Consider the following 16,414-nt stretch of genomic DNA (forward strand, 5'->3'; position numbering starts at 1 on the left):
AAAATTCTCTCATCTTTTTCATACATTCTCTTATTCTGAACCTTCTTGTTTAATTCTGCATGACTTACTTCATTTTTATTCTTAACTCCTATTTTCAATGTTGCATTTTGAATAATTTCCTTACATTTGTCTTGAGCTTACTAATAACTGTTAAACTCAGTCCATCTCATCAACCCATTTATTTATTTCCAATAAAAGCACTTTTCAGTTCTAGAACATCTTTTACTTTCTTTCTTTCTTTTTTTAAAATCTGGTCTTTTTTTACTGTGACTCATTATATTTAATGTTTTAATTTTTCCCTTTATAGTAAGTTCTAGCACATATCTTTATGGTCTCTAACTGCTATTTCCAATATTTCCAACACTGCAAGTCTCATCTTAATATTTGTTAGGTATTTTAAACCCTGTATAAAATGGATTATTATTCCTCACGTAGTTTGCAGTTTTGATGGCACAGTTTATCTGGGGAAATGCTGTGGCTTAGGTTAAGGTATTCGCATCTTCAGAGTTTTGGCTTTTCCTTATGTCAGGCAATCTGGAGTACCATTGGCCTGATGCCATTTCTTATACTAATTTCTCAGCTTTGTGGTCTTTGGACTCATGGAAGTACCATAAATTTGAAACGTAACTAATTAGTGGTGAGTCCAAGCCCATAGTTGGAACTCTTAGGAGAGGTTTATTCACACTGAGGTTGAGACTGACCTGCTTCCTTGCCAAAACTTTTCCTTTATAAGTAAACTGAGTTTCTCTACTCATTTGCTGGTACAATAACCCTTTAAGGTTGATGAAATAAAGCAGTACTTCTGCTTGTACACTTTTTTTTTTTGCGGGGGGGAGCTCTAAGTTATATGTCATTCCCCTTATCTGCGTCATCGGCCCAAAATCCCTGTAATGGGTAACCCTCCCTCTGTACGTACAGTTACTGCCTGAGGGCGACCATGGAAACCTCAACCTTCTTGATTTGTTTTGAGAAATCATTTGGTTAATCAAGACCTCAGTTCTGCACTTAAAAGCATTTAAAATAATACTGTATCCTGTTTTGTAAGGAAAGGTTTTCAGCTATTCTAATCTGCCATATTACTGGAAATGGAACAGAGGAATCATTTAATAGGTATTTTTAGGCAAATAAAGTTAAATAATGCACATAAGGACACAGGGCCAGGCAGAAATGAAAACGAGGTTTCCTGATTATCCGTCTAGGTTCTTTGGAAAATAGCCTTAAGATGAAAATTCACCAAAAGAGGTTTTTAAGCTGTTATGTAACTAGAAAAGAGAAATAAGATACATAAAACATGTTCTCTTAACTGACTGGCCAAATTGAGGCACAGTGCCTGAATTTTGACTTTCCTCATTTGCTCCAACTAGATCATGTTTCCCGTATTCAAAGTCAGAAGTGTGAGTAACTGTTTATTCAGGAATGAAGGGTCTGCTTGATTATAACCCCTTGCTGAAATCAGGAATTTTTTAAGTGCATTTGAAATGTTAAAAAAAAATAATTTTTAGACAAATTTTAAAAATTATAGCACTTTACAAAGGGGAGAGTTAACATGTCAAACAAGAAATGTTTATTAAATGTCAACTAAGTCAAAGGTATCATAAGACCTTTTTCATGCCTGTGTGATTTCCAAGCTGTCTCACTTTATATATATATATATATATATATATATATTCTTTTGATTGCTTTTTTGGTTGAGTACTTCTTGATATCTCGTTAGTAAGCTCTTCCTCTACTAAAAATTCTAAGTTACCTTGAGGGTAGACCACTGACCAGCTTAATCTAATTCCCAGCATGTTAAGTTTTTATTAGCTTCTTTCCCAGCAGCTGACACCTCTTGGCATCTTACTTTCTATTTTATAATCTACTCACCACAAATTTGATAGAGTTAACAGTCTTTCTCTCCCACAAAATATCCTGAGAAGTAATTTCCAAGAAATATCTGACTTTTTCAGGGATACCCTATGTTTTAATTATTCTATAATTGTATCACAGTGTTTTTTACATCCAACTGCATCCTTGTAGACTGTCTCCAAAAGGCAGCCATGGTATGATTTAGTTCCTTTTTCATTTACCTTATTAAAATTAGTAGAGCACAAAGTGGTGTACTTAGAAATATGATACATTGTGAAAAGTGCTCATATTCTCATTAATTTATTTCAACAGAAGTGTTCATAACCAAATGTTATATATCTGTATATATAATTATGTTATCCTACTGACATTTTTAAGCCAGCAAATTTTAAAATCTTTTTATGTTTTTCTAAAATTTACATCTATATAATGATACTGCAGAAAGTCAAGAAACAGTAAAGCACTTCCATCTCAAAATGTATCTTCGATACATTTCTAGAAAAGTAGAAAGTAAAAGTAAACTTCTATCTTTCCTGGATGGTTTACCTCAGGAAATGTACAGAGAATCTTTGATATGCATTTCTGATTTAAATGGCATGTAAAATGTTCTCACCTACCTGTTATTTCAAAAGTGATTCACAGACCTGGGGATAAAAATATATGTATATAAAAAATATATGATTATAAAAAATAAAAAATTAAAAAAAAAAAAAGTGATGGATAGGAAAGGTGCAGCACTAGACTTCGACGTACTCTGATATTTACTTTCTGAAATAACAGGGAAACAGCACCATAAGCATAGCCTTTTTTTCCTCCCCCCAAATAGCTTGACTAAAGTGGGCTATTTATGGAAACTATAGATAAACGACTGTAATTATAATTTGCATTCCATTTAGAGATGGTGACTATTTTATTTCCCTGTTTCTTGGCAGAACATGGGAAAATAAGAATTCTTTATTCATCTCTTGCTCTACCCATTCACAGTTCAACCATCCTTCCTTCCAGCCATCTTTCCACTGATCCTCCAAACTTCCTGCTGGTTTATTTTATGTCATCATATAGCCTCACTATCCAGGCTGTTTTTCTTAATAACCTCAAATTCCAAACACCTTATCCAGATTTCAGTGTGGATTTTTTGATATGTTTTCTACAAAAGAATGTTCCAAATTTTCCTAAAATACATATCACGGAAAATTTCATGGTGCTTTATAACCAATGCTCTTGGTTCCCCTCATTTAGAAACATGTTCAATCTGTATCAAAAGAAAGAATTTCTTGAATTACCATAGCTAAAATCTACTTTCATTTCACTTTGAGCTCTTTCAACAATCAATTCATGTTCATGCATCCAATGATCAGCAACATTTTCATCAGCTTTCTAGCTACTGCTAACCTCCCCAGGGGCAAGGCTTCTTCCTGTCATATTCTGATAAGGGTAGCTTTCATAAACTAAACATTCTTCACAGTCTGGTAGAATTCTGATCAGCCAGCTGAACAGAAATTGTCCAGGGTCTTACTACTAACTCCTCTCAGTAGAAACCTGTCAAAATTTTCTTCTAAAGAAGTTGGAATTTTGCTCACCTGAATATTGTAGGGCAAAGTTTGTCAGGATTGGAAGGGATACCTACGGCCTGCAGCAGTCCATGAATAAAATGTGGATACTCTCCAATATCAAGTAGATACATTTTTCCTATTGTCAATAGACATAATCACCAATTTATTGAATATTCTAATGATATAATTCAACCAACACAGGTAGGATACTAGGTTGTAAATATAATACATTATACTTTGTGACTACTTTAATAATACATATTTTGATTTTCTGGAAATTAAATATATTAGCTCCAGGGAGGAGAATTTTTGTGGTGTGGTTTGACTCTATGAAGAGTAGTGAATACACCAATGAATAAAGTGATTTAACATGGCTCTGTCCTTGTACTTAGGTGGTCATTACCATTCTTCTGTGTAATGTGATGTGCCAAGACAATAAAGGAATTTTATGTGAACTTCCTATCACTTGTTTTCAGTATTTCTGTATCGGGAAATTTTATTTTGAGTTAAAGTATTTTATTTTGGGTTAAGGTATTTTTTAATAGCTAGGTTACATGTAAAAACAAGACATTTATTCGTGGAACACATAGTGAGAATCGACATAAGCAACAGCATAGACTTTGTTCTTCTTATTAACAACAATATGAATTGTTCTTGGGGTAGGCTGTTCATAGTTACACGATCAGGATTACTTGAGATCAGTACCTTCTTATTAGGATTGATTGAAGAAGTTATTTTGAGAACTTTTCCTCTCTTTATAAAGTAAGCTTTCATTCTTTCCTTTTTACTGAAGGAAAACAGAATGTGCACAATCCCCACAGCCCACAGCCTAATTATTCTCCATTCACACAAATTTATAGTCTTTACATGTCACCCTTGGGATCCTGGCATATTGAATAATATACCTTTGGGAAATGTTAAGTGCTTCTGGGAGGAAGTTCATATAGCCTCAGTTCTGACCAAAAAAAAAAAAAAAAGGCTGCAACTTTTAGGGAGAATTAACTATTTTTACAAAGACTACATAAATCTTACTAGTACTCTTGCTTTTATTTGAAATGAAAGGACATAAGTTCCTATATACTTATTGGTAAACATTATTTTTTGCCATATCAATTATTTCCATATCCATGGGTTTTGTTTTGGCATTTGCTTTTGTCCAAGAGACACAGCTTAACAAAGATACTCTTTTTGTTTTCCTTTTACACTGTGACTTTTATTTTTGGTGCTCTTCCATGCTTTGACAGTGGTAGGGAGACGGTGGCAAAATGATTAAAAAAGAAATACGCAGTTGCAATTCAGAATTCTGAAGGATCTTTTGAAAGTAATAACCCACAGGACATAATTGACATTCAGAAACTAAAATCTGATCTACCTCTAGCAATGAAATTATACTACTCTGAAAGGACTGCTATAATAAATCCACCTAAGAGTGTTAAAAATGTAGCCATTAAAATGGCCAAGAAAATATTAATGTACTAACATTACATGTTTTATGCTACTTCCTTACAACCTCAAGATACATTAGTAGCAAAATGTATCCTGAGGCTAGATTCCTAAATGAGTTGACATGCTATGTAAAGTTAACAGCTACAAAATAATTAAATTTTGCAAGATGCAAATGCATAACTTTAGTGTCTGTTTCTATGAACTGCTGGTCACTGGTACTGCTCATTTTGGGAGAGGCAGAGGAGTCATCTCCTATTTTTTGAAACACCCATTTCTCTTGGTTCTTTCTCTTCTCTTCTGGTCCTCCATCAGAATGCTTCTCTGAATATTCTCATTTTGGGGGTTTTATTCTTATTTTTTTCCTTTACCAACGAACATATCTGCTGGGAAGTACTATTCTATCCTATTTCAACTTGCCAAATACCACATTCTCATCTTTCTTAGCAAAATTTCTCTTTTGTTTTTGCTTTTCTTTAACGGTGTGCTCTATTTATATATATATTTTTTATTTGTATTTTTAAAGATTTTATTTACTTATTGACAGAGAGAGATGCAGCAAGAAAGGGAACACAAGCAGGGGAAAAGAAGAAGCAGGCTTCCCACTGAGCAGGGGGCCTGATGTGGGGCTTGATCCCAGGACCTTGGATCATGACTTGAGCTGAAGGCAGACACTTAACGAATGTGCCACTCAGGAGCCCCTAATGGTGTGCTTTAATACATGCTGTCCCCACTGCCTGTAATAAACTTCCTCTTGCATTCCTTACCCACTTACTGTATGGAATGTGTGTGTTATCACTCAGCTGTAGGCCACTTCCTTTCTGTTTCTGTTTCTATGATACTCCTACCGCTATTCTGAAACTCAAGTTATATTCATATTGTAGTTCATATTGTATTATATTTGTTTGTGTGCCCTCACGCTAACCAGGAGCACTTTCTTGTCACGGAATTTGTACTGATATTTCCATCCTCACTACCTTACACAATTTTTGGAACTCTGCTGGCAACTAACAGATATTTATTAAACTGTCTAATGATAAAAACCCTGCTATCCTTCAAATCAAGGGAAGGTAAGAAGGTATGCTTCTAACATTGTTTAAAAATATTCCTATTTGTTGGCACTTAAGAGTAACTAACTAAATACAAACTTGATCCAATAATGATTAGAATTTTAAAGTAATATTAATAAATACTAATATATACTTTAAGCATGGGCCATGTTGCACTCACTTATCCTTGGCACACTTACCGAGTCTGGTCCTCACATTGAGATTCAGACCAAAAAAATGTCTAAGATATGTCTGCCAGGTCGAGGGTTTAAACAGACGGTTTTTAAAAAATGTCATGCCTTTCAGTTGTTTTTTTTTTTTTTACTGTAGTTGTATTCTGCACTTTTTCCATATTTATCTCATTTAAATTCACATTGAAAATTTCACTCAATAAATACATCATTATTTCTTCAATATATTTATCTTTCAACCATATTACAAACAGCAAAAGGGGCTGTTCTTTCACAAGCAGGTTTTACATCACATTCAAGGAAATTCCCGACTTTAGAATATGTATGAGCATTCTATGTGTATATTTACATTTTGTTCTATTTTTATAATTAATTATGCCTGCTAAATTTTGACTTAGAGTTTGCATTAAGAAAATTTAGAGACTTGTCAGTAAATTAGAATTGACCAGAGACAGAATTGAATTGTTTTTTTTTTTTTTTTTTAAATATTTTATTTATTTATTTGACAGAGATCGCAAGTAGGCAGAGAGGCAGGCAGAGAGAGAGAAGGAAGCAGGCTCCCCGCAGAGCAGAGAGCCCGATGTGGGGCTCGATCCCAGGATCCTGGGACCATGATCTGAGCCGAAAGCAGAGGCTTTAACCCACTGAGCCACCCAGGCGCCCCTGAATTGTTTTTTTTTTAATGAAAATTTAAATTAGTGTTCACCATAGTGGATATCAACCATGATGTGAATAGAATCATGACTATTCATGTTCCAAATATCTATAAGTATATCTATATTTATATCTATATCTATAACTATATCTATATCTATCTTCCTGCAAGGTGATTCCATGCTCAATCTCCATGCTTAAGTCCTTAAGAAGAAGAAGACAGTTTACCTTCTTTGTCCTTGTGGGTGTTTAAGTGTGAGAGGAGGTCTTCATTGGCTTGCACGCAGTATACCTCTCGTGTCTGGACCCCTCCCCCACAGAGGGCTGTCTGGTTGCCCCGCCTCTTGTCCTGCTGACTGAGCAAAGGGTCCACACGGCACTCGGTCCACTCTGTAGTTCTCCAGCCGTACCTAAAAAAAGTAAAAGCTGGCAATGACAACCATGTTTATTGAGTAAAACTTTGCTCTGCTCTTCCAATTTTTTTTTCTGAAGAAGATTAATCTAAAAAACACTTTCCTCTCGAATCAACCACAGGCTACTACATCTGTGGTGCGGACTCAGTTTCAATTTCCTCTCTTTCATCCTTAGCAGTGCTCCACTTAAAGAGGGGTTAAATTTAGGATGATCCTGTTTTAATTGCAATTACTGGAAGTTACTTATAAATATTTTATGAAAAGAGAGCATCATGCTGAAAACATAAAATTTTATGTTCAATTAAGCTGAACTCGGGCTTGCCCTTTCTGGATGCTTATAAACAAAGGAGGAGTGACTCTGGGAATGGAAAACATTCTAAATGACGACCAACCCAAACATTTGTTTTGCCTTTAATAAAACGCATGAAAATTGCTACTTCGTACTGGATCAAAATTATAATTGTGTGTTAGGATTAAAAAATATAACAATTCCGAGTTTTCTCCTTATTGTCAAGAATGAATGTTTTTCTGTAGCACTGAGAATCCCTGATGAGTGCCTGATGAATGTTGAAAAGAGCTGACGTTTCTAATCAGCGGAACACAGGAAAGACGATCTGTGGTTCTAAATTAAAGCTCCAATCAACATTATGATGTGAAAGAAATGTCGGGGTTTGTCAGCCCAACACGTGCTTTAAGGAGATGGCCAGGGAACTATTTCCTGATGCCACTAAAGATAGAGAGTGATGGCATTTCTCTACCTTGAGGAAAATGGATATTCTAAAAGCACAATGAAAATGGCTCATGTAGCACTTTGTGTCACTCTACCCAAGAAGCTTCTTCAGTAATCAGATTAACAGCCAACACAGGTACAAATGGAGGTGCTAATGTTCATCTCAATTAGACAAAAGAGTTAAATGGGCCTTCAGATGTCCAATCTAGGTGCTTTGCTTTGTCAATGGTGAAGTTTCCAGACAGTCAACCTGACCTTCACATCCATTCTCTCATTTTTATAAATGGCTCAACACAGGTGCAGGACTGGGCCATCAAGGAACAACATTCCCGACATTATGTTTATAAAGGAAGTAGAGCATTCAGGTAAATTTAAAAAAAAAAAAAAGAAAGAAAGAAAGAAAGAAAAGAAAAGAAAAGAAAACACGCATAATTAATGTCTTGAGTAAGACAGCGGGGTGGGGGGGTGACAAGGAATGTCAAACCAAATAAATTATTCATAAGTTGAGTTAAAATAAAAATTTCACTTTTTATAGAATGGAGTCTGAATGTAGGCCATCCTAGGACTACACTTCTCCTGATGTAAATTGGTCACACATGCTAAAAAAATGCTACCCTCCAAAAAGAGAGAGGACAAAGAGATTCAGAACATCTATTTATTTTGTCAGTGGTCTTCAAATATCTGAGAGGATAAAGAATAAAACACCTAGCTTGAATCAAAAAAGGAAGAAACTCATAGGAGATAAAACACAGGAGATCTTGACAACTTCCTCCAGCCTGTTACATAGAGAGGAACACAGGGTCAGTGGGATAAGCAGAGAAGTTTGGAAGGGAACTCCCTGCAGTTTTCAGCCCCTTGTTATATCAGGAGAGAACAGACGATTCCAAAGTGCTGTGTAACTGAAGGTCTCATGTAAATCATCACCATCTTTGCTATTACTTGTTATTATTGTTTGAAGTGGTAGTGGTAGGATTAATTTTCCTCCTCACTGGCTCGTGAAGTTTGCGTTGTATGCAGGTTCTTTAAATGTTTGGAATATTCCAGAAAAGCTCTCAATGAAGCTTGTGCATATCTCTGAGAAACTAAGATTCTTTAAGTTGTCTTATAAATATGACTAGGCTCAAATGTATTTATTGCTAAGATAATTCACAGTAATGTCTTGGAAATATTTTTTTAAGGATAAGAAGAATTAGGATACACCGCTAAATATTTCAGAATTGGCCTTATTTCATCGGAATTCAATAAACATTTATTGGGCACTTGCTGTGTGCCAGGCCCTGTGATATATGCTGGTGATAAAAAACAAACAAACAAACAAAAAAAACAAACAAAAAAAGGAAGTTAATAAGCACAGTCCTGTCCTCTAGTAGCTTAAAGGCTCATTACTGTGGTGTAGTATTTTATCCTATTGGATAGGATTGTTATCTGTAATCCTGAATTTTAATAGGCCTTGCTTAATAAGCAACAGGAACCTATAGTTTGAAAGTTTATTTTATGTTATAGAACGGGGGTTGACAAACTATGACCCAACAACCAAATCCATCCTGTCCACTGTTTTTATGAATAATGGCTCATTGGAACAGATCCACTCATTCGTTTATATATGATCTCCGGCTCCAATAGTACTGTTGAGTCACTGCCACTGAGACACCTGTTTTGCCCAAAGCCTAACATCTTATCTTCCCCTTTACAGAAGAAAGTTATCAATCCCTATTACAGAAATATGTCAACAGAGAATTGCTGCTAAAAATCTAGACTTCAGAGAGATTTGGAAATATAAGTCGCTAAAGACACATTTACTCTGTAAAACCAGAATTCTATAAGGACAGTGCTTGTAAAAACAGTATTTTATTTTCTCCCACAGATTCTAAGTGGGAGAAAATAAAAATAAAAATCCCTACTTCTCAACATACTATTCATTTAGCGTCAGGTGGGTAAGCGGAATGTGGGGAGACACGCAGTTTGGGGAGACGTCACGGCAGAGGAAGCCGCAGTCCTTATGTACTCACGTGGGACACGGGACGATTACATCTCCTTGAGACGCACAGGGTTCTTTTTCTTCTAGTTCTGGACACTCTTTCTCGCTGCCAACAGGAAACTGCCTAATGATCCGCGTCCTGACACGAGTGCCTTTGGGGGATGCCGTGTCATAGCACGTTTTTGAGCAGGGACTCCATTCTGACCACTCTGACACCTGGCACTCTTTGGTGATCACACAGGACTGGAAGGTCATTGGCAGCTTCTCTTGCCGGCAGAAGCTGCAAAAGAACATTGGTATTCTCATCACAGACTAATAAGCAGTTATGAACTTTGTCTTCTATGCTCTAGAGTAAAATAAGCTTGGGCATTTTTATTTCTACTTGGAGATACAATTCCAATTTCATTGAAAATATATCAACATTTATGATGTGTAAAAGCAGTTAGACTCAAAGCTAACATTTGCATTTCCTCCTATTTTGCAAGAGTTGTTAAACTATTCATAGGAAATAGAAAATAAAGGGACAAAGCAAAATTAACTGAAACTAAGTTCACCATATTGTTCATTTCACTCATTCCAGATTTGTTTTAATTTAGAAAAAGTGAAACCAAGAGCCGTTAACATGTACTTTTCATTGTTGAGTGATTTAAATAAACATGCCTGGCTTACTTAATACAATAGTGTTTTAAATAGAAAATATAAGTTTAATATTATTTTTAATACCATTTGAAACTTCAGCTGCCGCTTACTATGATAATGTATGCTTATTCAAATAGATCAAATTTTCTAGTTCACACTTTAATATACAATATACATATAGGTAACTCAAATACATCAGAGTCATTAGAAATATGTCTATTCAGGATTTAAAGAATACCCTCTCAATAATAAATCTCCCACATTTGCTTATCAGTAAAGTATTTATGTTCAAACTTTTCTCTCTCTACTCCTACTTGAATTAGAGGGATGTTGGATTCTAAACTGAAACATATATATACGAAGATGATGTTATGAATGTCAATGACTACGGGCATATGCACTTTGAGTGGTTTTCCTGGAATTGGATGGCCTTGTGTTGATACTCAGTTGAACTCCTGCCCATTCTGAATAACCAATAGTGCATGTTTACAAGACACAGTCAGCCTGTCACCATGACAGAGCCATCTGTTCCAGTGGGAGAAGACACTGATAATTCTGTCTTGTCATTCAGGTGCTATATTTAACTATGGTAATTAACCATAGGAGAGGCAGGTCCATTCTAATGCAACAACTCACATTCAATCTTCTTAATTCTACTGGCATGTGTAGGAAAATTGCATTCCTAGGAGACAATTAGAGCTCAAAGCATCAAAGTCAGTTTGTTTGAATTGAGAGGTCTGGGAAGAAGAATCATCCAAGAATTGTGGTAAAAGGGCCCTGTGAGTCAGCCCTGTTCTTCTTAGAACGAAAGAAAGGATCAAAACCCAATTTTTACTCAAATGGCATATATTGAGCATTAATAATATATTAGGTACAACACTAACTACAGAGCAAAACTTCCTCTGTAATGAGTAAGTTTTCATTCTAACACTTATGAGTTCATTCACAAAAATCAGGAAAAATAATGACCAAATCATTAACTCCACAGTGCCTCTCTTTAAAAATTTTTCCATATTTAATTTCTTCTTAGATACATTTCTTATCTTTCATGAGACTGTCTTCATATAAAAATGCATATATTATCCTCTGTGAAATACTTATTCAGTTCATGTTCCAAGTACAGGCAGAGGGATTGGCAATTCCTTTTAATCTTTTGTAGAGAATGTGACCATCACGTTTCCTCTAGTTAATTACCTCTAGTTAGTTACCCTGGATATCTGATAAAAGTCAGAAAGTCAACTCTGTTACTACATCGTACTGTGATAAAATGGCCCCTTTGGATATACCGCCTGTACTGGGGAAGCTACAAATACGTGGTAAATAGCCACATCTTTGGGCTTCCCTGAATGTGGCAACTCTAGGAACGGGGCTTGTTTTTATAGGGACCTTGCAGGCTGTGACCATAGGTGGCTTCAAGAGATACCAGTTTCTGTGGATCATGAGATTTTTAAGTCAGGGCAGCTTTTAGATCTGTCTGATGTAGAACTCTTCTTCCAGTTGAACTATGCTGCATGGATTTCTATGAGTGTTCCTACCAGATGATGAACATCTGAAACTACTATCATGCCAAGTTCCTATTCTATATACTTCTAGGCAGACCTGATGCCAAATGCAGCCTAGGCTAGTCATGTGTCTTGTGTATATGCAACTAGGTTTAAAACCTCATTTGAGACCCCCAATAATCCTTCTAAATATTTACCATTATTATTTCCATTTTATGGGGAAGGAGTCTCCAAAAGGTTAGGAAACATGTTCAAGATCATATAGCTAGTTAGTACTAGATTGGAATTTGAATTAGGATTTTTAAAAATCAGAGCCCATTTTCTCAACCAGTCTTCCCTACTTGTCAGAATTTAAGCTGTAAATCTTGGTATATTAGGACAAATGCTTTAGCTGAGGCCAAAGCCAAAGTTACTGGCTAATTGTCAATCTACTAGTATTGTTATTTCACTGCCCCAGGATTTGTACCATCCGTGCACTTTTAAATGGGCTGCTTGTCCTAAGGAGGAATTGGTGATTATGGAAAAGCCAAAAAAATATATTTCCTTGATAAATGTTAATTTTCAGAGCAGGTCCTACATATGAGAATTAGTGGCATAGACACAAAAACAGTATTGTTATATTAATATATGACATATGTATTATTTATCCATCAATCTATTTTCTTTCTTATGATTTTCCAATACCCCAACAAATATTTCAACAAATGTGTTACCTCTACTTAATATCGGGCTTTGGGTACACAAAGTCAAGAGTAGAGTAATTAGGTGGCAAGCATATTTAAACTAGGGGGAGGCACAAAAGATTATATGAAGTAGGAGGTCACTGTGGTGAATGTTAAACAATGTACTAGAATTTGTCAGATTAAGATAAATACAAGTTGGGGAAAACACAGATTTTTCCTTGACCTCAATGTAAGGAGTTTGTGTTGTACAGTAGAAATAGGAGTGGAACTGAAGCATAGGTCAGATCAAGGGCAATTATGTCAATCCAGAAAAGCACCTTCTGTGCAGCAAAAAGGGCACAACGATATTTGTTTCTCTCAAGATTGGGATGGAGATCTCGAAGATTCAGAGGACATCTCACAAGATATGGACAGAGATTTGGCAAGATTTAGATGAGATCTCATGAGATGAACGTGAGATCTCCCAAGATTTGTACTGAGATCCTACAAGAATTAGATGAGATACATCACGAGATGTGATGGTGAGGTAGAGGGTGGAATATTAGGACACAAGATTGGAGGCCGGGAGACTTTGACGATGGTTATTATGATGTCACTGACATAATATGATGCACATACGAATAGAAACATATTTGAATGCTTACCAAGTGCCAGGCAATGCTCAAGACAAAAGGCATGAACATGAGATTAACTTTCAATGAATGTCTACTGTGAGCCATGTACTGTGTTGACTTTTACCTAGAATATCTCATTGTAATCCTCATAACTACTCTGTAAGGTGGAAGGTCATTTGTTTGTTTGTTTAAGATAAGGAAATGCAATCTAAATATCTACTCTAAGTCTAGCAAATAACAGAACTGGGATTCCAACTAAATCTTTCCGTTTATGAGATTTGTGAAGGTGCCAAGATGATTGCAATTGGAATTAAAAGGAGTTACCAACTGTAAGAAAAGAGGAGTTAGAAACCATGCAACCTGATGGATAGTTGAAAGGGTTAAAAGAGAAGGAGTCATTAAATAACTTGGACTTTTTTAACTTTGGCAATCTCGTGAGCAACACTGCATTTCTTTGAAATGGAGAGCATGGAATGAGAAACAAGTTTCTGGCAGTTGATAAATGAGTCTAACATTAATGTCTTGATTTGATGTGGACATATCCATGACATATCCAACAGGCTAACGTTCAGTGGGGAGGTCCAGAATTAAAAGTCAAACTTTAGTTGAAAGCTCTGGATGGCTTGTATACTTTCAATAATCATGAGCACATCAGAGTTGAAAACCAAGGCAACAGGAGTGTCTAAAGGCTCACACACTGGGGTACATTTTAGGCCTTGGTAAGCCAATTTTGTGATTTGTTAGTGAGACTAAATAGGGTCACCAAATGACCCAAGGTTACTAAATTATTCAGCTGCCCCTGTACCAGTCTCTCCTTTATTCTGGCCATGCAGAAAGTTGACTCTAAGAGCTTAGGGGAACTACACATTCTGGTTCATTATGGTTTTCTGGAGAACATGCCCCTGTCAGAAAGTCCAAAGCATGGGCTATGCCGTTGCAAGGGTGGCCTGGCAGAAGATGAGATGGTCACTGTGACAATTTCCTTTTCCTTTACATGGCATATTCAGAACAGTCCAGATTCCCAGGACTTTAATGGAAAAACAGCTTGGCTTTGAGAACGAAGCAGATGTTACATAGTACACCTTATATCAGATAGAAAGTAATTAGATATATATTGAAAAGAAAAGAAAAAGAAAAAGAAAAAGTGGAGAGCAGAGTTCAATACCTGTCTTTAAAGAGACTTCACTAAGATACAGCAGAGCACAGATACTTTTGACAGTTACTTTTAAGCTCTGATTATCCACATCTTTAACATTTTTAATTTCAGGTCAAGATTAAAACTGATAAATTATAATTTTCATTTTCGATCATTTGAGTTATTCAAGATACACACACACAGAAAGAATGCAACTGAGTTCAAATCTCTTTCTTCCTAGAATTATTTCTGTAGTCCATTTAATGATCATCACATCTGTGAAAAAATACTTTCTTTCTAAAGGTAGTCTCATTCATCTCCTAAAATACCATTATCATTCTTTAGCTTCTTAAATAGAAACTTCTAAACACCCTCATTTTCTTGGGAGCTAGTCCCAACTTTCCTTTCTGGTAATGAAAGCTCTCCATAAGCTGTCACTTTTTCCATTGCCCTCTCTCAGCTTGTCACTTAGCCAGAATTAACTTTCGGTCCTGCTCCCCAGTAGCTGGCAGCTCTGGCCGCTCTCCTCACTGAAACCTCACTGCCACCCTTCTAGTGGCTCAGTTCTTCTACTCACTTTTGTCTATACGATTTGCTATTTGCTTCTCTGAAGCAAACTCTCTCCAAATCTTTATAGCACATCCCTGACGCTCAGGAAGTCTCCAAATAGGGTCTGAAGCGCCCCCCATCCTGAACAGCACATTGGGAAAATAGTTCCTTTTCATGGGAAACAGATAAAATTTGAGACTGAAAGCATGGCATCATAAGCTCTTAGTAAGAATGTCCCTTATAAATAGGTAGGCTCAATACATAGATGAGGCAAAAAGATGGCACCTTATAACCCCCTCTGAAGCCTCTTTGTTTAAATCCTCTTTTAATCTTCTACTCTCTCGCTTTCTCCCACTCTTTTTAAAGATTTTATTCATTTATTTGAGAGAGAGAGCATGAATGGGGGGAAAGGGGGAATGGAGCAGCAGACTCCCCACTGAGCAGGGAGCCTGATGCAGGGCTTGATCCTGGGACCCTGGGATCATGACCTGAGCTGAAGGCAGACGCTTAACCACTAAGCCACCCAGGCACCCCACTCTCTCCTTCTCTCCTGATAGATAAAAACAAACAAATAAAAAACAACCTTCTTCTCCTTCTGTTCCTAATAAGGGAAAAAACACAAGGACAGAGAAAAAAAGAAAAAGTTATAGTTGGATGTCACCATGGTACTTTGTTTCTTAATCCAGGGAAAGTAATAAAGTGGTCAGAAAGGCTTCTCATCATCATGTTTCAGCCTAACATTTGCAGTCTGGGGCCCAGGAGATGGAAATTGTTCCTGAAGGCTTAGAGTAATCTGGAGTTTTGCTACTCAATGTTAGGTCTGTGGACTAACCGTTATAATTAACTGGGAGCTTATTAGATATGAGGAATCTCCGGTCCCTGGGCTGCACTCTGGAATCATAGTCAATATTTTAACAACATTCTCTGCTGTTCTATTAGCACAATAAAATGTGAGAACACTGGTCTCAAGGTAACTCCCAACCACTCCAAAAACATAAGCCACTTCATATTTATTGTTGGCAAATAAACTTTATCAGTATTAGCCCTTCTTAGGTAACAGAAACTGAGTAGATCACACAATAAGATATATTACCAGATAGGAGATGGTTTGTAAAATAATTGGATAGGCTGGAGGAGAAGGCATCTATGCCAAGCCTTCAGGACAAATTCTAGCCCTCAGAATCACATGGCTATTTCTCTAATCCAGAAAGCTGCTTTTGTGGCTTTAGGAAGCCACTTTTCTGGCACAAACTCCCCCATGAAAAGGGGAGATCCTTCCTAAGGATCTCAGTTCCGATTCCAAGCCCAGCTCTAATTCATTATTGGAATCTAAATCACAACCAGGCTCCAAGCAACTTAAAAAAATACAATATACTTTTCTGCCTCTGTAGCACAGAAAATCCTGTAAGAACAGCTCTATTCAAAACATGGTC

The 16,414-nt window shown here is 36.4% G+C and overlaps 1 protein-coding gene across 1 annotated transcript in view; it reads right to left on the minus strand.

The window, feature by feature from the left end:
* The window catches only part of THSD7A (thrombospondin type 1 domain containing 7A), a 467,710-nt gene that overhangs the window by 205,643 nt on the left and 245,653 nt on the right, over nt 1-16,414 (minus strand). The window contains exons 3-4 of the mRNA XM_059171243.1: nt 9,891-10,139; nt 6,967-7,148 (exon numbers count right to left, since the gene is read on the minus strand). Of these exons, the coding sequence (XP_059027226.1) occupies nt 6,967-7,148; nt 9,891-10,139 (431 nt within the window). The remainder of the gene's footprint in view (nt 1-6,966; nt 7,149-9,890; nt 10,140-16,414) is intronic.

The sequence above is a fragment of the Mustela lutreola genome, chromosome 4 (genome assembly GCF_030435805.1).
Source record: "Mustela lutreola isolate mMusLut2 chromosome 4, mMusLut2.pri, whole genome shotgun sequence".
Taxonomy (NCBI): domain Eukaryota; kingdom Metazoa; phylum Chordata; class Mammalia; order Carnivora; family Mustelidae; genus Mustela; species Mustela lutreola.